Source organism: Fulmarus glacialis, unplaced genomic scaffold, assembly GCF_000690835.1.
Source record: "Fulmarus glacialis isolate BGI_N327 unplaced genomic scaffold, ASM69083v1 scaffold43812, whole genome shotgun sequence".
Classification (NCBI taxonomy): Eukaryota; Metazoa; Chordata; class Aves; order Procellariiformes; family Procellariidae; genus Fulmarus; species Fulmarus glacialis.
The window spans coordinates 1-20651 of NW_009198016.1; the positions used below are offsets into that span (position 1 = coordinate 1).

A 20651-nucleotide genomic window follows, 5' to 3' on the forward strand; every position below is an offset into this window, starting at 1 on the left:
AAACAATTCTATGATTCTATGATTCTGTAACATTTGCAAGGTTATATCCCAAGTACCTAGAAAACAGATTTTTAAAAGACATCATCAATAATAATAATACTATAGTTCTGACTCATGCTCTGAGCAAGCAGTTACCAAAGAGTTTAAGATGTTTCCACTCCCCTCCCAGCTGCTTGTTACCTCTCTGCTCTGGGGAGTGTTGCTTTGGGATCCGTGCCCGTGCCTGCCCGCTGCAGCTCAGGGCTGAGCCCACCCTCCTTCGGGGCTGGGGTGGGCGAGGCACTGGGATGGGTCTGTCTCTCCTGCTGCTGGTACGGCTGTGGTCACTGCACACCCGGCTTAAACCCCCACAGCAGTACCTGCCAGGGCCCCGCCACAGTGGCCAACACCCCATGCGAAATTTGGGAGAGGTGGGTAAATATTACAGCCCACCTGCTCCAACCCATGGGACCCATTGCCAAGAGGATGAAGGTGCTCAGCGAGAGAGATGGGACAAACTCATCACAAATATCTCCAGCAGTAGCTCTCAAATGTAATGATTAGGTGCAACCATGGGCTTAAGACGTCTGTGAACAACAGCTTGCGGGACGGGTGGGCGTATGGGGGGGCTTAGTGGTTCCTGCCCTGCTCTCGGTGTGTGTTCCCTAAACATCTCCTGCTTGCCCTGTCTGGGACAGGCTGCTGGGAGAGGTGTGCAGGGCTGATGCAGGGTAGCTGGTCTTAAAAGCAAAGCACAAGGGGGTCACTGTGCCCCTGAAATCCAGGGCAGTGGTTATGGGTGGCTCTCTGGGTGTCCCCACTGGCCCTGGTTCTTGTACAAAGCCCCAGCAGCATCCGAGGGCAGGTTCTTTTACGGCAGTTCTGCTGTGTCTTAACTCTCTTAGAAACATTTTTCCCTTTCCTTTCAGGCACCTAATGGCCTCCCGGCTGTCAGCAGTTTCGTGTCAGCACCAGCCATGCCTCCCTACGCCACACCAGCCCAAGTGTCACCGTACATGACGTACAGTGCTGCCCCGTCCAGCTACATGGCCAGCCACGGCTGGCAGCACGCTGGAGGCACCCCGCTGTCCCCTCACAGCTGCGACATCCCCGCCTCGCTGGCGTTCAAGGGCATGCAGACGGCCAGGGAGGGCGGCCACTCGGTCACAGCCTCCGCTCTCTGATGCAGGAGCTGGTCCAGGACTACCACGAGCCCACTAGCTGGTTGTCCCCTGAGCCTGGCTCACGGACCGCTCTCTTCGTGCTGGCGATATCTGGCATTTCTCCTCGTGACTTGTCTCCTGGAAGGCTTTTGGGATTGAAAGAGCTGAAGACAACATCAGAAACTGAGAGAAGTGTGGTGTTGCGCTCTTTAAGTAAAGACCTTGCATCCCTCAAAGGGCTCGTGGAGCCTTGTCCCACTCTCCTGGTCAAACCACACGTATTTATTCTTAATCATCACAGACTTTCTAAATGTGCAATTGTTATTAAGATTCGTGTAAAAAATCAATAAAGAAAAATCACCACAGAAAATTCTGCTATGCCTCGAATCAGCAAAGGTGGCTAAATGGAGGGGTTTGCCGACTGCGGAGAGAACAACCCTTTCATCGATGAGGTTATACAATCCATTGCTATTGAGACATCACGTTTTGGTTGTTTTGTTGGGTTTTGGTAATCAAATATAGAACCAAGGCAATATGCGGCTCTCAGATTTTTCTGGCATGTCACCATCGTCAGGCAGTAGTAATACCTTTGTGTTTTTATCCATTTGTAAATATAGGCTTTTGACAGCATTTGTTTTCACCTTCCAGCACATTTATTTCTACTTTTTTTTTTTTTTTAAGATAAAAAGATGACTTTCTTGCTATTTTCTGTGTCTTTGCGTGGTGGGGTGATAGCCTCAGGTGATGAGGTTTGGGTAAGGTTTTTTTCATCGTGTTTTTGTTCTTACAGTGGAGGCTTCAACATCTCATGAAATACAGTTATTTCTTTCGCAGAAGATCCAAGTAACTCTCCCCAGCTATAGCCAGCCTCCCAGATTCGTGAAATACCACATCCATGTTAAGTAGACAAACAGAAATGGGTGGAAAATACCTGAACGAAACTGAAAACTGTAGAGGAAAATGCTGTTAGTGTGCAACCTGTGCAGAGATGCTTACAAAGCCATGTCAGTCAACAAACCCACTGCAAAACAGAATTGTACCGTCATTGTCAGCTCATTTGTGTCCAGTATTTTCGGTCCCAAGACTATGTTGTAATTTTTTTAAGAGGAAGTTGCCTTTAATTTCTGCTTTAACGAATGTAAAATATGGCTCTTGGTAAAGTTTACATTGTTGTTCTGAAGCATTTTTTTCCCTTATAGGTATACTGGTGGTGGTGCTACAAACACAGATATTATTTAATATTAACAAATTCCCTTTCTACATTTCTGTATCCGGTGGCAACTACTCTGTGCCAGTTATTTTGCTTTAAACTTTAATCCCAAGAGAGCTAACGTTCTGATCTTTGAAAATCTTCTTATTTTCCTTGGGCAATAATAAAGTTCTGACTGTTATTCCAGAATGCTTTCCACATGCTGTAGGTATGTTCAGAATATGAATACGGAAAAAAAAATTAAGCCTGGTGTGACATTTCATATCCTTCATAGAATATTAATATATTGTGTATTTTTATAAATGTCGTGCAATAACTTAAATTACACTAGAGCTAGTTAAAGCAGAGGAGAAAACTTCATTCTTCCAATATTGCTCTATCTGCATACCATATTAAACATTCATTCAGTGGGAAGGTGAAATACAGTTCTCTCTTAAAATACAGACCTCTCTTTGTAGATTTCCAGCTTTCATCACCAAGACAGCTGTGGGTAAATTTTCATAATAATCTAAGTAATCAGTACAAAGGTTGCGTACAGTATATCCACTGAAATATAGATGGACTCGACTGGCTGCTGCCACTTTTGCTTTTTGCATTAAAAAATAGTGAACTGAACTCTATTTCTATAAAGAACATAGGTATTATGGCCCTAAGGAAAGAAACATCTGATCTCAGAAGTGATCCTGTATACTTCAGCCTCAGTACAGCAAGGGCATTTGACAGCTGTTTAGCTTTATTGAGATGCTGAAACCCTTGTTATTCAGTAGAACACTTTTTAAAGAATGTTTCTCTGAAACTACTAAAGGTAACGTGTACACGAGTCCATTTCCATGCTGCGATAGTTGGTGATCCGATGGACGTTATTCTGCCTTTATGCAGTTGTAGCTGAAATAAGATGAGCCTTAACACCATGAAAAAGAAATTGGTTTAATTCTAGACAAGCTCTTCACTAAAAATAAAATGGAGAAAAAAAAAAAGATAAGAAAAAGCTCTTGAGTCAATAAATGATTAAGATGGCAAAAGGATTTTCGCTTTTAGCCTAATTGTTTTTACTGGATTATAGAATTATTGAGTAAGTCTGCCTATTGTTACCCATACAGCACAAACAAGGTACATCAAAGGAAAAAAAACCCAGAAAAAAAAGAAGAGAAACCTTCCGTAGCACAGCTTTTTGAGCTCCAAGAATTCACAAGCCAGTAACAAAGTGTGCCTATGTTAAAAGTTTTCAAAATTTTCCTGAGCAACAAGAGGTCATTTCTGGAATAAAAGTTGTCTTTTCTGAGATCCTCATGAGGCATTAGTGTGTTTTGGGAATTCCTTAGAGAGACAGATCCTTAGCTTGTATGAGTTGTTTGCATTATCTTGTCTTCAGCTAAATTGGGATAATTTATAAAGCAAGGACAAGACATGGTGTCAATTATTCCTTGCGTAGGAATACACCATCACGAACCATTTTTGTTAGGTACAGCTCTTTGCGCATCTGTCTGCTGTATATAATACCTCACCCTCGAGTGGAAGGTCAGTGGAGCTGTGTGCAGAAAGTGTTGCTCAAAGTGAGCAAAGGTACCTGACCTTGGCCCTTCGTGAACTGCCTGTGATGGCCTTTTTTTTGTGTGAATTTTCATAACAATTATTTTTTTTTTAAATGTAAACCTACAATTTTAAATACTCCTTTGCCCAAGGACTTTTTTTCCTGCTTATACTCACGGGTAAATGGAAAACCACAACGTTAGCTTATTGGCCACACAACTTTAAGCCCCTTTACAATAAACAAAGGAGGAAAAGGGAATTGTTTTTGTTTTTTTTTTTTAAATAATAAACAAGGGTCAACTGCTGCTGTCAGGTACAGGGGTATAAATCTGGAGTGAACCCACTGAGGTGAATGGATTAATTTGGGAAATATGCAGTATATGTGAGTGCAGAATTTAAGTTTTTAATCTGAAAAGTTTACACTCCATTCCTAGAGTGTCAAATGTTTTCAGAGAAATCAGCGAAGCCTAATACTCCCTTCTATGACAGCCCCACTGTGTTTGCATGGTCCCGGTACAGAGGACCTCCAGTGTAAAACTGAATCAGACCCCATATTACAGCAGGAGTGATGGGGGATTGGGCTGGCACGTTCATGGGTTTGTTTTCTAAAACAATGCCGTGTTTTCTGCTTTCTTATGGTTCTCTTTTTATCAAAGATCAGGCTGAGCTATTAACTGAAAAAAAATCATGTTGGAAAGGATGTAAAACCGAAGGCTATATATGTATATACAGTATGTTTAAAGCCTTTTATTTTTATATTTTGAATGCTCTAAATTAATAAAAGACTAATTATAAAGCATTTTGCTTTTAATTTTCAAAATTATCTTAGTAGTGTCTTCTCTTTGGCTAAATACTGATAATGAAATGCAACAATGAGGAACATTTGCCTTAAAATCATAAACTGTAACAGAGCGAATTTTATTGATTTTAGCGATGAAGTAGCATAGGTATGAGAAGTCGCTGTTGTCAAATTTAGACAAAAGAGAGGTTTATTGAGCATGTCAGTACAAGCATCCTTGAAAGCGCTGAGAATGCATTTCTATTTTTAGCTTTTTGTTGCTTTTCTAATGCATTAAAAACACTCGTGAAACGAGACTTCACATGTGAACTGTCATTTTCAAGTAAAAATCTGGAAAGATACTTCTTTAGGATTGCTGGGAAAAAGGTTTGTACCTCCTTAGGAGGAAGAACATTTAAAGTTAACAGTGTGAATGTAGTGTGGGGTAATACAGGAGCTTTGAGCAACTGCAAGATATGCATTCATTTGACAACAAACCAAGTTTAGGTAATGGGAACATTTTAATAACAGAATAATGTGTAATTTTAAGATATTGAAAGAGTTCTTGAAAAGAAACTGTAGAGTGGGACAACTGCATGAACTGAAACTATGTCTTCAATTAGCATAGCAGAAATTGTCATATTTCACAGAGCTAGTTAGAATGGCTATAGTAAAGTCCTGAACTGAACTATCGTACACTGAAATATTTATATTTACGACTGGGAGAAGAAATGATTTTAGCTTCAGAGCAACATTTTTTATCTATAGAAAGGTGGATTTCTTTGAGGTGTATGGCTAGCTAATTACGACTGCATATGTGCTATCAGTCTGGAACATCGTTTCTCCATTCCACGGTGGTAATGAAAGGCTAAAGGGGCAGTAAAGGTGCATTGAGCATTTTTATGACAGGACAGCTCTTTAAGCAATCGTATATGAAGGTGGATAAAAAATTCACAGTAAAATCTCGTATGCCTAAAAGTGTTTTTTTCTGTTCATTTATTTACTCATTTCTTCTATGATTCCCACAGTTGTTTTGCACTTCTATGTAATTTGATTCAGACTAATTATTTCCAGTATCTTCTGTGACCTGAGTGAGATTTATACGATATATATGGCTAAGAATAAATAGGCCATTTAACAGTATGTGTGTTTTTAAGGTTGTGGCTAGTCGTGCTGTCCTTTTTCTATCCTAACTCCCAACAACGTAAGAAGCTCTTCTATCAATGTTGAAATTGTACTGGAGCGAATTGAAACTGGACCCAAGATTGACGCAAGATTTTGCAGCGTATGAGTCATGTTCTTAACCTGCAGTCAATGCAGCTGTCAGTTTACACTAGCTTAGTATCTGGCCCCACAGGATTATTCAATTTTCTTCTTCAAAATCTCCTAAAATTTATTATCTTGCCATTTCAGCTGAAATTTTTTAAAAAAGCTACGTATTGACTACATAGTATAATTCAGTGTCCAAAATTTTCAGTTTGTCCTTGACAAACTAACTTGTTCCTATGTCTCCTTTATATTTTCTCTTGATCCAGTCAAACAATTACAAATATCAACTGTGCTATTTACTTATGCACTTACAGAAAAGCATGCGCTTAAATGTTTTCTTGGATCAGGACCTGAAGACCAAATTTGTTTTGAACTGTATTAACATCATCAGTGTAATCTGAGGGCATTCAATACCATAAAGGATGAGAATCACTTTCACTTTATTAAAGTGTATTTTAGAATGTATATAATTTTAAAAGGTACATTTTTCAGAAGCGCTACTTGCGATCAACTGTGTCCTGAAGCCATGCATAAACGTATTCATAAACCAAAAGCATCACTGCACCACCTGGAAGAAAAGATAGTATTTTACTACATAAAAAATTCAGTGTTTTCAAAATTTTGTAGAGCATTTGTAGTGTGTACTATAAACCAGGATATGGCAAAGCCTTATTTGCAAAATGGATAATTCTACTAATTCCCTAATTCATTAAAAATTTGCCTATTCTTAAACCATACCAATTTTACTTAATATTAGACCATAAGGTTGATGTGAAAAGCTTGTCTATTACATCAAAATCACCCTCAGTGTGATTTTTCCTAACATTTTTTCAAGGTTAATTTTTTTTTTTGTTTTTTTACAAGGGAAGCTTTTAATCTGAATATGTGTGTATTTGTGTGTTTGTTTAGAGTCAAATTTGGCCATGAAAGAGCAACTTGAGTGGTGGAATGGCAAAAACTCACCATCAGGGTGATGAAAACGCTTCCAGATAAGATTCAAGAAAGGTTTTCAGCTGTTTGTTTACCATGTCTAAAGCAGAAGATCACAGTGCTGAAATGAGTATAATCTTCCTGTGCCTGTACCGGGCTATGAATCCACAGGCAAAGGTTTGATCTGATGAAAGGGCATTGTCTGCTAGAACTGATAACGGTATAAAATCCCAGCCTGAATGCCATAAAGTATCTTTACTGTTAGTGAAGCCAGACTAAAGCCCTTCTGTAACCGGGCTGTAATTACTATATGAGCTAAAGAAGGGAACGTTTCAGAAGGTATATATATATAACTAAGCATATAGAGAAGCTTCTAGTTAGAGAAGATGGGGAAAGAGAATCAGATTCCAGGCTGCAGGAGTAAAAGCGTGTTACAATGTGCTACTTGTGGGTGCCAGCACTGGGGCACAAATATTTTCTTTCCTTTGCCTTTGCCTGTTGGCTCAGTTAGCGGGTTAGCGTGGCACCTCTAACAAACAAGTCTTCTGCTGAACTCGGCTGACCTTTCTAGGTAGATGGGGTAGGCTCAGACAACCAGGCACACAGAACTACCACATGAGTTTTCCCATGTTATTTATCCCAATGAACCATCATCAGACTTGACAACCTCTATGAACAGCAACTCATAGACAGCTAACCAGAGCAAAAGTTTGCAAAAGGCTTTGACCAGCAAACAAATCATAGACACAATGTCTAAGATGCGATTTGAACTCAGATCAAGGCTGATTCCAATTCTCATACTGTGTGATCTGTTTGTGTATTATCTCTTTTCCTGAAAGCATTCACATGTTGAAAGAAGGAATTACCTTTCCAGTCACAATAAAGATTGCATTATTGTTTCATCGGCAAGCCAAATCTATATATTAGTCAATGGGACTACAAAAGTGTTTAAAATGAAGTGCACACTTAACTGCCTTGCTGGATCTGGGCCAGAACGCATAGTCATTTGTAAGATGGAAAATTTTATTCCAAAATCTGCTGTGCTAACGGGTACTGGGGAAGAGAAACCCTGCCTTCTCTTTGTCCTGTATGTAATCTAGTATCTTTGGAGTATGAGGGAAAAGGCTTTTAGCTCCAGACTTATGCCTAGCTGCCTTGTTTCCCCTCCCCACCTTCTTGCTTTACCCTGCACAATAACCAGGCATGGTCTAGCACTTAACCAGACGGATTGGATATGCAAACATTTACAGACAAACCTACTGCCTCCTTTATACTGCAGAACAGACTCTGTACCTACTTGCTTTTAACCATGTGTGTTCTTGCCTATTAAACCACCTTGCACAATTGGAATACAATTTCACGGGAATGGGATACTGTTCAAATTGGGGCTTCTGCTCTTTTTGACAGAAACTGCCTCTGTGGGCTGGGAAAGTCTAAGGGCCCAATGCGTTGCTTTTGTGATTAATCAAAACCAGTCAGGGAAAAATAGTCTAAAAGTAGAAGATCTAGCTCTCAACTACTGTGCTCCTGCGTTTGGAGTAACTAGTGAGAAGGGGTCAATCAACAAACCCAGTTTTAAGCTATCCTTGTCCTCTTAGCCTTCTAGGGCCATGCAAGTCTCTTCCCAGCTCATGCTATCAGTCTCTTAGTGCCTGTTCCTTACAGCCCCCGCAGAGCACAGGAAGAAGAAAGTAACTGGAATTTGATATGCTTGGGCTATGCTTCGACTAGTTGAGAGCATTTATACTGGAGAGACTCTAACCAGCATTTTAACGTGACACTAGAATAGTCTTAGCGAAACAAAAAAAATCACATTAGAAGGAATGGGACAAGCTTTAAGAAACACTTCCAAAGGCATTACAGTTCTGGCATTTGCATGGATGCATTTGGCTTGTTCACAAATAAAGTAGTTGCACAAACCAGCAGTTACTTGGATCTGCAATCATCTCATGTGTACGTGTAAATTATTTTTTTAGACACATATTTAGCCAAATCCAGCTGTAATACTATTAGATGATGCTATTATCAAACAAAATAATTCAAAGATGAAAGTGATTTCGATGATTTCTGGTACACTGTTTCATTTATTTGACTGATGCTTACTGCATTTTTTCAAGAAACTGAAAAACAGGAAGAGAAAGCAAGAATAAAAGCAATACAGAAATGACAGTGGGAAAATTACCTGGACCAAGCCTCATGATCTTGGGAACCAAGCCTTTGTACAGAGCCAGAAATCTGTAGCAGAAGAAAAACAAACAAAACATTTCAAACAATATTCTTGCTCTAAAAGAAGAATGGAATTTTAGCATGTGTTTGTTAAAATGCTGGCAGAGCACTTAGAAGCAATTATTTGAAATTACACATGTTCAATAGCAGGCAGTATCTGGATTTTAACATTTTACAGAGGCAGATCAGATGAAGAGAAAAAGTTAATCAATGTTCAGTCACAAAAGCTACGTTGTGAGCCTAGCCAATCAGAAATATGACTTTAATCAGTGAGATGGTTTTACTTTCAAGACAAGTCTGTTAACAACAGCTGCATACATGGACAAAATGACTGCTATAATTGAATATCAAAGCTACAACACAGTCCCCACTTGAGAAATATTTTTAAAAGTTGGAAAACGTTATTGCCACAACGACCTGTCCCCAGTTTAATTATTTCAGCAGTCATTTTAAAGGTACAGAGGTCTCTATAATTACAATTAGATTAAACTGGGAAATACTCTGTTTTCTGTTGATATTTTCCTTTTACAAAATGAAGAGTTGAAAAAATTACATGAGATATATGAAGCATTTATTTATGGAACATAAATTTTGACAACCCAATAATCATCTCGTAAGTCTTTTGTAAAAGTTCACATGGAGTATGAGGATATCTCCTTGTAATTCTAAAATACATTTTCAAAATGTTACATTGTGCTCTTTTGATACGTGTGTTCAGGGTGGCTTAATGGTCCTCGTCAAATCTGAAATATAACAACATGGTTTTATGGACCCATATGAACTAAAACAGAGGTCTGGACATTTATTAAAATAAGAATGTTTTACCCTTCCTCTTTATAGACTGTTGCCATAGTTTTAAAACAGGTTCTGTACTTGATCTCTCCAGGAACTGGCTGTGGTCCTTGAATCCTACTTTTTGCAACATCAAAAGGAATGTTAATAATTGAGGCTATTGTTCCTGAGACTAGCCCAATTCCAAATTTCCTCAAAAACTCCAAATTTGGATCCTGCAAAAAAAGAGAGAAAGAAAGAATAAAAAGGGAAATGGAAGGACCTATGCAGGTTAAGCACTATAAAGTAATATGTATTTAATCAGAAAACTCACACAACACAACACACTCGTGTTATTTTAGCGGAACACATTAGGATTTCCTATGCTGGAACTTGTTTTCTTGACAATCCTATTGGCTATGTTTTTACACATGGTCTAAATTGCTGAAGTACACATTTCCTCACACAGGATTTATAAACACAGTTCATAAAGAAAGACTGGTATGGCATATGGGGATGATTTGTATAATTGGGCTTCACAATGTACTTAGTATTACTGTATCAAAACAGGAGAAATCCAAGCACACTATTAGCTAATTGGCCAGAATATTTTACAAATGACAGCAACTTCCACCATGAAGCCTACTAAAACGCTCATTTGTGTGTTGGACCCCCAAATGCTAAATTAAATAAAGGCTAATCTCAGTCTGCTGCCATTCCCCTCCAGGTTTTTTACATTTATTTTCACATGTAGCTGATCCACTGTACTGAGAAGTGCTAGCTTCCTGTTATTAACAATCCAACTCGGCGCAACTGCAAAAGAGCCTCCACGTTCTGCGCATTATAAACGGTGGTAACTCACTCAGCTAATTGGCTGAAGAATTTACAACAGATTGTTTCTGAACCCTACTATATATTCATACTAAAAGCTAGAAGCAGGTTGGAAGTGCATCTAAAAACTTCTTTGCTCACTCACAGTTCACAGTCCAACGGGGTTTTATTTGAACTTTGAGAAAGACCTCCTACCTTGGCATTTTCTATGACATCAAAGAACTCAGAGTTTATCTGGGAGTCAAAGTCTCTTGAAGCAAGTTTAATCCTATTTCTCTAAGTAGTGGAAGTCACAGGGAAGTGTGTTCCAGTGCATTTCCTACGCACATTTTTTTTGCTATTGGTCTTCAATGGCAAGGACATTTTTTTGCTATATCTATATACCTATATCTATATATGCAGTTCCATTTTTTTTCACGAAGGTACTTTAATTGTAGAAAATCATCATTAAAATAACAAATGACTTGCTACGTTATAACATCAGCACAATATTAAAATGAAAGAGTTCTTTGTTGCCTAAACCTGTACATTTGTGACTGAAAAAGGAAACAATGAAGAAGTTTTCCTTTCCAGATTAGCAACAAGAAACATAAATTAAAACTTCCATAATATGCATTGGACAAAGCCCATACAGGTGTTGAGAGACAAATGTCAAAATCAACGGGGCTTTTTATTACTTGCAGAAAAACTCAACACCTTGATTTCACAAAACATGAAACATACTGGTAATACCTTTTAAAAATTAGAATGGCTTGTGGTATATAAAGAATTGCAAGACTTTATTAGCAAAAAGCTTAGCAGCAAATTTCTGTTTATTCTGTACATACTGACAGTGGTTTAAATGCAAATAAAATAAAGCAAATATTTCTGGTATCTAGAGAGGAAAAAAGGACCGCTTTTGAAGTTCAAGGGGCAGCAGTATGGCTGCCCCGTTCCAGCATGGTGCCTACCTACCTCCAGGCAGCAGGCGTATGATTATACCCACACCTGAGAGCTAAGTGCTATTCCAGATTGTACTAACCTCCTCAAACCAGGCTGCAGTGAGGACGCTACCACTTCTCTGTTGACTTCTCATAGTCCAGAATGGTCCAAAATATCTTTGTCAAGCAACCTGGCACAAGGACCCTTTCTTCCATCGCGCCAAGCACAGTGGGCTGCCCTCTGGGCTAGGCAATACATGTCAGACGAAAATATTTACTTGTAAGCATTGAATTTCAAGCCTTGCTGCTCCTGACAAATCCCTTGTATTTGAACGATTGAGCATTTTCATATTTCGGTGAATTGCCAGTGCCAGCACTGCCTGCTTTGTGTTTGAGAGTGCCACAGAGTATAGGATATAGTGGGTGTCCGATCAAGTGAGCGTCTGTTGAAACCAGACACTGCACCAACACCACTAAAGGGAAATGACCACAGATTGCTTTATTTCTATTCCAGTATTTGTGACACAGAAAATGTTGAAAGGCAGCATTTTGCTCATTCACAAAACTGGATTCTAACAAATGTGCTATGGTATACACTAGCTTTGCTATATAACTTAGTTTTTTATTACATATCTCATAGGAAAGGTTTTTGTGGCATTCGTTACTGTAATATCTGGATCATTTCATTTGTATAACAGATTCAAAATAAATGTAGCTGTTAAAAATAATTAAAAAGTTATTTTTTTCTAAAAGCACAGGGTAGTGGCTTTTTACTGTGCTGCTGCTTCCAAGTGAAAAAAGAGATTCCCAAACATAATTTATGCCTCTGTCCACAATGCTTACATGGACAAAGGAACATTGGCTGTCTATCATGTAGGTGCAAGTTGGTGCTATCAGGAAGCAGTGTCTTTCTTTTTATACCGAAATTTGTCCTTTTCCTACCCCATGGACAATGCCAAAATATTCCTAACAGTGTAGGACCCTGTGAAAGGAGACATGAGGATAACATATCTGTCTAGTGCTAATGCTGCAAGTGGCTAGCACAGGCAGTTATCATCATGTTATTGTCACTAACTTCTGCACCATGAGTTCACTGACTGAATATTATATGTTTCATATCTGGTACATTAGAAAAAAAGATTCTGACAAGCTCCTCTTGCTTTCATAAATGACAGAACTGGAGGAAAACCATCTATGAATTCTGTTCTTAGGCAAAGGTGATTTTTCTGCAGTACGAGTAGAACATGTAGAACTGAAACTTGATTTTAGATGGTGCCACACCACAGTACAATATACCACAAGGAAGTGAAATACCAGTTTGCTTATTCACAATGGAATAACTTTGCTGTGGTTGGATAATGTAATCTGTGATCACCTTTTTACCACGCTCTTCACAATCACATTTCCTGAGTCCCCGCCCCGTGAGCACCAGCAGCCATCAAAAATAAAGAGAGAAGTAGGCATCACTAATAAATGCCATGTCTACGCATGTCTTGCTGGATTTCCCTGCTTACTTTGGGAGCAAAAATTTTGAGATGTTATGTCTCTGCTTTTTATACTTCATTACTCCTATCATAACATTTTTAAATAAGTGGAGACTCCGTAAGTTCCTTCTGAATCATATGCTGCTTAATTCCTTCTTTTATATTCCATAATTTCTAGCAACAGAAAATTCTAGCCCTAAATCTAGCACATACACACCCATGTACAAGAGTGTCACCCACTGGAGACAGTTTTAATTTATCAGTTTCATTCACCAAAGCCCCGGGCTTTCCTTTCCCATTTGCTGGGCACTTTGTCAAAAGCTCTGTTTAAATCTTTGATTTCAGTCAAAAGCTTCCAGACTATCTTCAGCCATACTGAAGGAAGGTCACTTAATTCAATAAGCGGCATAGATATTAATCCAGCAATGAACTAACCCTTTGGTAAAAGCATGTATGCTTGGAACTTAGTTAATTTAATTTTTTCAGAATAACTGAAAAATCATTTTAGAATAATAATATCTCACCATAGTAGATGTATTTGTACTGATTTAGACATCCATCTTAGTGCAATCCAAGGGTTCAAAGGTAGGACGTGACACTCGCATACGCAGTAGAGAGAAGTAGCTTCAAGGGAATAGCTCAAACTCCCTAAGGTAGGGTGCTTGAAGTAACCAGAAATGGATAATGTGGACAGTCCACCGATGTGCATAATAGTGTTTAGAAACCTGACCAGCAGAGACACTCAGGAAAACTACTTGTTTTTCCCTTGTGAGGCCCTGTTCAGTCTAAGTAAAAGTGGCAGAATGTGTCGCAAAAAACCAAAAGATCAATAAATACTAATTTGTCTAATTGAAGCTATTTTTGCTTCAATATTTGGATGTTTGCCTTGAGATCTTTCCACTGTTTTTTGGGGGTTTTTTTTCAGTTGATGAAGCTACATATCTTATGAGAAAGAATGCTTTTATAATTATGTCTTAGTACTTCTGAGCACCTTGTAGGTAAGTTCACTATATAAGAATAATGCTTACATGGATAAGGAGAATGCCAATTCCTGACAATTTGCGTGAAGAATAAATAATAATAATAATAGTATAATGTTTGAAGTTGGTAACTGCAAAGCAGCCTACTGAAGTTAGCCCGAAACTAATACTTAGACTGGAATATTTGCATTAAGTTTCTTAAACTCCTTTGAAAATGTTAGCCATAATATTAGTTTTATAGATGAGTTACACTTGGCACAGAAGTACCAAAAGTGATTTGAAATGACTGCTAAATTTAAATACATTTGCTCAAGGTCACATAATGGGTCAGGGGAGAAGCCAGGAATGGATCTGAGAGGCTTTGCACTGTATGTTGCACATTCCACCTCCCTGTGTGTGACAAGGAGGACTTTGAAAGACAAGGCTTTGGTTCGGCCAACTCTGCTTCTGCCTAAGAATTATGGGACTGAAGAGGGAGATAGGCCAGGAATAAGGGGGGTAGAGTTGCTTCTTGGCCTTTTTGGCTAATGATGTGAAGTGTAATAGCATAGGAACTCCTACGGCAAGCTAAGAGGTGCCACAAGGCCTGATGTAGGCTACATTGACTATAATCAAGTGTTTGGCAGCAAAACAGGCTGTAAGGAATTGCTTTAGCCAGCCTAATAATTGGTTTTAATCACTAAAAGGAGATTCCTATGGCAACAGACAGTGAAAGAATGGAACACGTTGGTCTGAGGAAGGGGAGCTTCCAAGACAGAGGAGAAAAGGTATATTCAGAGAGAGGCCAAGGTGGGAGATAGCTCTCAGGAAAGCAACAAGGAACAGATGAAAAACTCAAATGAGTTGCTTTAAACACAGACACTGAGCCAGAACCCAGAGGAGAGACAGGGTCTGGGTCTTCCTTTTGAGTCCCAGAGGAGAGCTGGGAAGAAAGGCTGTCAAATTCTACTCTTAAAGAGAAAGAGGCTGGTACAGATGTGATCAGATGGTTTGAAGGCACGTAAACTCCCGGCAGAGATCAGCAGTAAGGAGAAGAAAATGATGTAGACTCACTGCAAGGCTCCAGAAAGGGTGAAAATGAAAAGATGAAAGTGAATCTCATCACTGTTGTGATAACATCATGCTTTGATTCTTTTAAAGAATATTCACAATTTTTGTTTGTGACTTAATCAAGATTTGACCACACCTTAAGGAACGGCTTCATAGTTTTATTGACCCTGAACTTCTGTCCATCTCATGCATTTACATAGTAAACTCCTTATTGTAAACTATAGCTTGCTGTCTGATTAGTTCTGATGGTCTCATCTTCGTCAAGATGCATAAGAAATGCTGAAATTATAACTACAATAAACATATTGATGATCAGGAAAGGCATTCCAAAATGCATAGTCACAGCTGCACTTTGTTTGAATTGAATGTGCTTTTTCACACTAGTGTTATCTCAGATTCCTCCTTGAGTGCAATCTCATTGCAGCAGACATTTATTTAAGTTTTTAAAGTCTACCTGTCAGATGTCTGACAGCATAACAAGGTGAATGACAGCTACTAGAATAAATGTCCTGGCTAGTCTCCAGAGTGACATGGCTTGTCTGCTGTACAGGGTATACATTTTCAAACAGTATGAAATCCTCTCAGTGATTTGTTTTTCTCAAAATATAATTTCCTGATAAAATTATTAATCTTACTCCAGATTTATAAGCAGCATTATTATCTATTATTTACTCTTTTTCTATAACCTTTTGGACCCATAGGCAAGGCTAGGACTTCACTTCATTTAGTCCTAAAACAAACATATGCAACAAAGAACTTTTGATGTAAATAAAAAAACAAGAGACAACAAATATGTGGTCACCAAATACAAAATGTACAGAATTCTGGAGACTCAGCTCTCCCGCATAGAGTTGGTCTACACATATGATCAGACTGTTCATAAAGTGTTGGGGTTACAAGCAGGTCACCTTTTGATGGCATCATTAAGACACTAACTATGCAGAAAAGGGCACCCAGAAATGGATGTCTTCTTGCTTACTCCTGCATCCAGTACCTTTGTCTGCACTATCTATCTTCAGTCTCAGTTATACCGTAATTCATGAAAGAGAAAAAAAAGAGTAGCTCCATGAATACCAGAACTAAAGAATTTTGGTGTCCTATGGGTTCTTGTCACTGATTGATACTGATGTCTGGAAAGGTGCAAGCTCAGACTAAGGCTTGCATGGGCTGTTTCCCATGGAATTCAGTGTTTAATAAGGCATAAATTCCCACTGAAAATTTCCCTCACCTGGGACACTCATAAGATGCACTTGTAGGATCTCTCCTCCTTTTAAATGATTATTTCTATGTTTTACAAGAACTTCCCTATTTTAAGGCTGCCTCTCTGTCAGCTATGGTTGGACCTGGTTATCAGTTTCAGCATTATCCTAATTTCTGTAGGAAAACAGAAGAAACTTGTTTTTTCTTCTTCACATTTTTATTTTGACCAAAGATTCCTCTCCTGAAAATTCGTATCTCTCTTGCCTACAGGAATACCACAGTACAGAAGCAGCTGAGGTAGCAACAGACTCTTCTCCTTTAATACAACATCTTTTGGTGATGATGGCCTAGACTGAAGTCTTTAAACTACACAGGCTGTAGTTTCCACAGCCTCAGGACACCTCAGATTGGAGACTGATCAATGGGTGGCATGTAACGTCATACTGGATACAGCACTGCCATTTTTTTTTTTTTCCAGTTCACAGGTCATCCTGAAATCTGAGCTTGGGTGGTAGCTCTGAGGTTATTCTATTTCTCACTCTGATCCAGCCTTCTCCTAAATCATCTTGGTTTACCACTTACTTTACTAAATAGTAAAGCTGTGTTGTACCACATGCCCTTTTCACTGTCTGTTCCTACGTATAACTTCTATGTTGACATAGATCTGAAAACGACTAAAAATAAAATTGTTGTCTACTATCTTATTTATTCGCCAAGCTGAACAGCCAGTTTTGGTTTCCCATCTCTTCTTCTTTGCCTATAGAAGTTTAGAGCCCTTTCTCTGACAAAACAACACACCGCTCAGCTCCCACTGTCTGACGCAGCAGCCCTTTTAACAGGAGGCACATCTGTGACGGCTGGGGCAGGCAGTGCCTGACTTGAAATCAGTGTTGCAGTTGGCCACGTTTCAAAGGGGGCTTTTAACAGACAGTAAGGAAATTTTATATCGTTAAGAAGTATGACAGCCACTTGGAGGTGGTAGCGAGCAAAGGTTTTAATGAAACTAGCGTTCACCATCAAACCTAACTATGATAAAAAATTGAAAAGCGAGAGCTGCTGGACGCCTATGAAATGTGCTATAAAAGCAGGTGCCATAAAACTGAGACGATATAAATTTGCAGACTAATTTGATTGCTAGTGCAGATGCATAGCTGTTAATGCTCTATGGTTGATACATCAGCGGCAACTGAAACAAGTCTGGCTTATTCCATTTTCAGTAAACAGAGCATGAGGTTGGCTGTAAATGGTCTGTTTAGCAGAATAGACTGAACATATGAAAAATTATTCATTACGAACATTTACAACCCACACATGTCATTTATATCACTTGACCACTCAACATAAAAGGTTTATTGTTTTTGGCAAAATAAGCTGCAAACATCCTTAATTGGGATGCAAATTTAATGCACAGTTTAGCACTGTTGACAGCTAAAAGGCTCATACGGACATTTCCATACATTTTTCCACTTACGTTACAGATGGTGAACAGCAGATACATAGTCAAGAGCCAAAATTATTTCAAAAGTGTAGTATTCTTATTTCACGATTTTTTAAAAGTTTGTCAATATCACAAGACTGACTTTAAGATTTTCTTTTCTGGCAAAATATACAAAGTGAACAAATTAGTTTTTGTAATGAAATCAAGTATGTGAGAAATCTTGAAAAGTTACAACTGTCTAATATTTTTCAGACTAACTGCAAAACAGCTTCTATCAAATTCCTTGTACAGGTTTGATAACTCTTAGCCTCTAGTACCTGCCTACTGACAGAAGAGGTTTAAGTTACAGATCACAAAATGTTGTTGAATACTTCTATTTTCCAGTCACTGAAATGAGGTTCAACGCATGTAAATGCCTGAGACATACTGTTGGCTAACACAAGCCAGATGAGGCCTGATCTGTACCCTGCTAAATTCAGGGTAAGATTTGCATTGATTTTAATGGGAGTTTGATCAGAATTATTGGCTGTATCTGTATGTACAGAACTGTCTATGGCACTGATGCCAGCTGGCCTAGAGAGTCCTGTTAACTTTATTAGCGCTATTAAATGCTATTACCATTCAAAATAGACTGGCTGCATGAAACCTGCCTAGTAGGAATGGTTCCTTGTCTGTGCTAGCTCCTAAGCCATCCCCACGAACAGTGTTGGCTGGCCTGGGCCAAAGCTGTGCCAGGGAACATTTAACAGCACAGATGACTGAGTTTCAGTGACGCTGCTCAATTTACTAGCACAGATGTAGCCACTGTGCAAGCCACCGTGCAAGCCACTTTGCACTGGTCGAGCACAAGGCAAACCTCTCCACTCTTTTGCAGTTAATGCAATCTAATCCTACATTGATTAAATTACCTTTTGCTTTTGGTAGTATACGTAGAGGACAGCTGGGCCACTGGCTGACTCCACTGAAGTAATTTCTCTTTCATTTTTTAGATGTATTTAAATCTATATTGTAGATGTTGACAATTCTCTGTATCATACAAAATCTGTAAAAAATGCTAATTTCTCTCAGATCATAAGGCTCTGAATCTTTCTAATCATGCAATATTTCTTCCCATTTTTTAAAATCTGAAAGGCTAGGAAAGCATGCTTATGCCAAATACTATTAGTATTCTTCAATCGCTACACAAGAACACTTCAGGATTTCCATAGAGATTGCACACAAGCTTCTTTGTCCTTATCTGCATACAATTCTGAATATTCTGCATAGTGATTATAATTTTTTCATCTTTTGATCAACATAAACCAGTTTACTCCTATCTTAGTATCAAGCTATGCTTGTGCCTTGAGTTTTTAGAATGTGTGATTAAAGTATGTTGTAAAGTATGCTTAAATACACTAAAAGAAACTTGTAGAAACTTGTGGGTTAGCTGCTCTTGAACAATTCAATTTACTGTAATGATCTGCAAATAAGAAGTGGAGCTTTTCTCCATTTACACAATGTTGCCAACAAAAATACCAGGCTACTCAGAAGTGCAGAAAAAAAAGAGGTGTTACTTCATCTGGGAATAGAAACTGATCCCTTTTGATGTAAATTGCAGCTTCTTATATGAATATCACTACCTATTACACCTGTGACTATTTAACTGTCATCATCGAAAAATCACGTTAGTGAAAACACAGTTCAGCAAGTAACGTACTGGAGTCATTAATAAACCATTAGCCGTTGCTCACACAGTCATTTAGAAAGTTGCCAGTATTACCATGTTCTCATTAGTAACATTTCCCTTTGTTGTAAAGGGAAATGTTTCCTTTGTTATGTAAAGGAATATAAGACTATCAAATAAAATTGCTTCAAGTGAAATTACAGTTATAAAGATTTTTTTTTTTTTTTAACTTACTCATAGGACATACTACATAAAGCCCCTGTGCGTGACCCTGTAAGTCCGGTTTTGGGCTGGCTCCCTCCCATACGGATAAATCTGTCCTATCGTCCTTCAACACTAGGTTGAACTCTCTTTTGAGTAAACAGGCCCAGCCCATGGCCAGGATACCCTACGTACTGCAGCTCTGCCATCTCCTCAAGCTTCGACCCTTACTTTGTGAATACTGAAGGAAGTTCTAGAAACTGATTTTTCTCTTCTAAGCCAGCTTACCACTTTAAAAAGTGCATACATACCTAACATAAGCATAACATACCTGTATCCTGATTTCTGCCTTTTTACATTGCTACCATGGTATAAAGGGAAATTCATAAAAATGAGAATTCAAACGTGACTACTTTATTTATACTCAGTTTTGCTTAAAAAGTGAGAAGTACAAATCCTTGGTTTGCTTCCATTAAAATGCTACAGATTTCTGCAAAACAGAGAGCTAGGTTAGTCCCTGTTTATTACTAAATACCACAGGTTTGCACAGAAAAATACAGTGTTAATTAAATTGCCAAACCTCTTATCTGTTTGCCTATTGCATTGTACGAAGAACTTACTTTATTGACTGGAAGAATGTTTTTCACATTGAAGTAGAATCCAAAGTAAACCATGTTAAAAACTCCGTGACGGCCCAGTGTTGCAGTAAGACCTTTGTTGAGTCCTTGGAAGCCCAGACCATCAGTTTTAATGATCTGCCGAGCTTGAACAAAGCTAGATGGTTGCTACACAAGTTAAGCAAAAGAAGGAAGAGATCATCTTTACAAAAAGAAAACAATAACCATAGCATCATTTCAATCCTGTTGACAAACACAGTGTTGCCAATTCTTGTCATTTTATCTTAAGTCTCACCATATTTGTTATTTTCCCTTCCTGTGATCACGTAAAAATCATAACTTTCATTAAAAAAAAAGATTCCTCATTTTTCTGATTGCAGAAAAAAGATGAAGGCATGACTTGAATACTCT

The 20651-nt window shown here is 38.6% G+C and overlaps 1 protein-coding gene across 1 annotated transcript; it reads right to left on the bottom strand.

Annotated features, from left to right (window-relative positions):
• Window positions 1-6352: 6352 nt before the first annotated feature.
• Window positions 6353-20408, bottom strand: SLC25A21 (solute carrier family 25 (mitochondrial oxoadipate carrier), member 21; the record flags this gene model as incomplete). The annotated part of the gene is made up of 4 exons (XM_009572760.1): window positions 6353-6497; window positions 9042-9094; window positions 9911-10092; window positions 20244-20408. Coding segments are annotated over 4 exons (471 nt in total), but the record flags the coding sequence as incomplete, so codon positions are not given.
• Window positions 20409-20651: the final 243 nt, after the last annotated feature.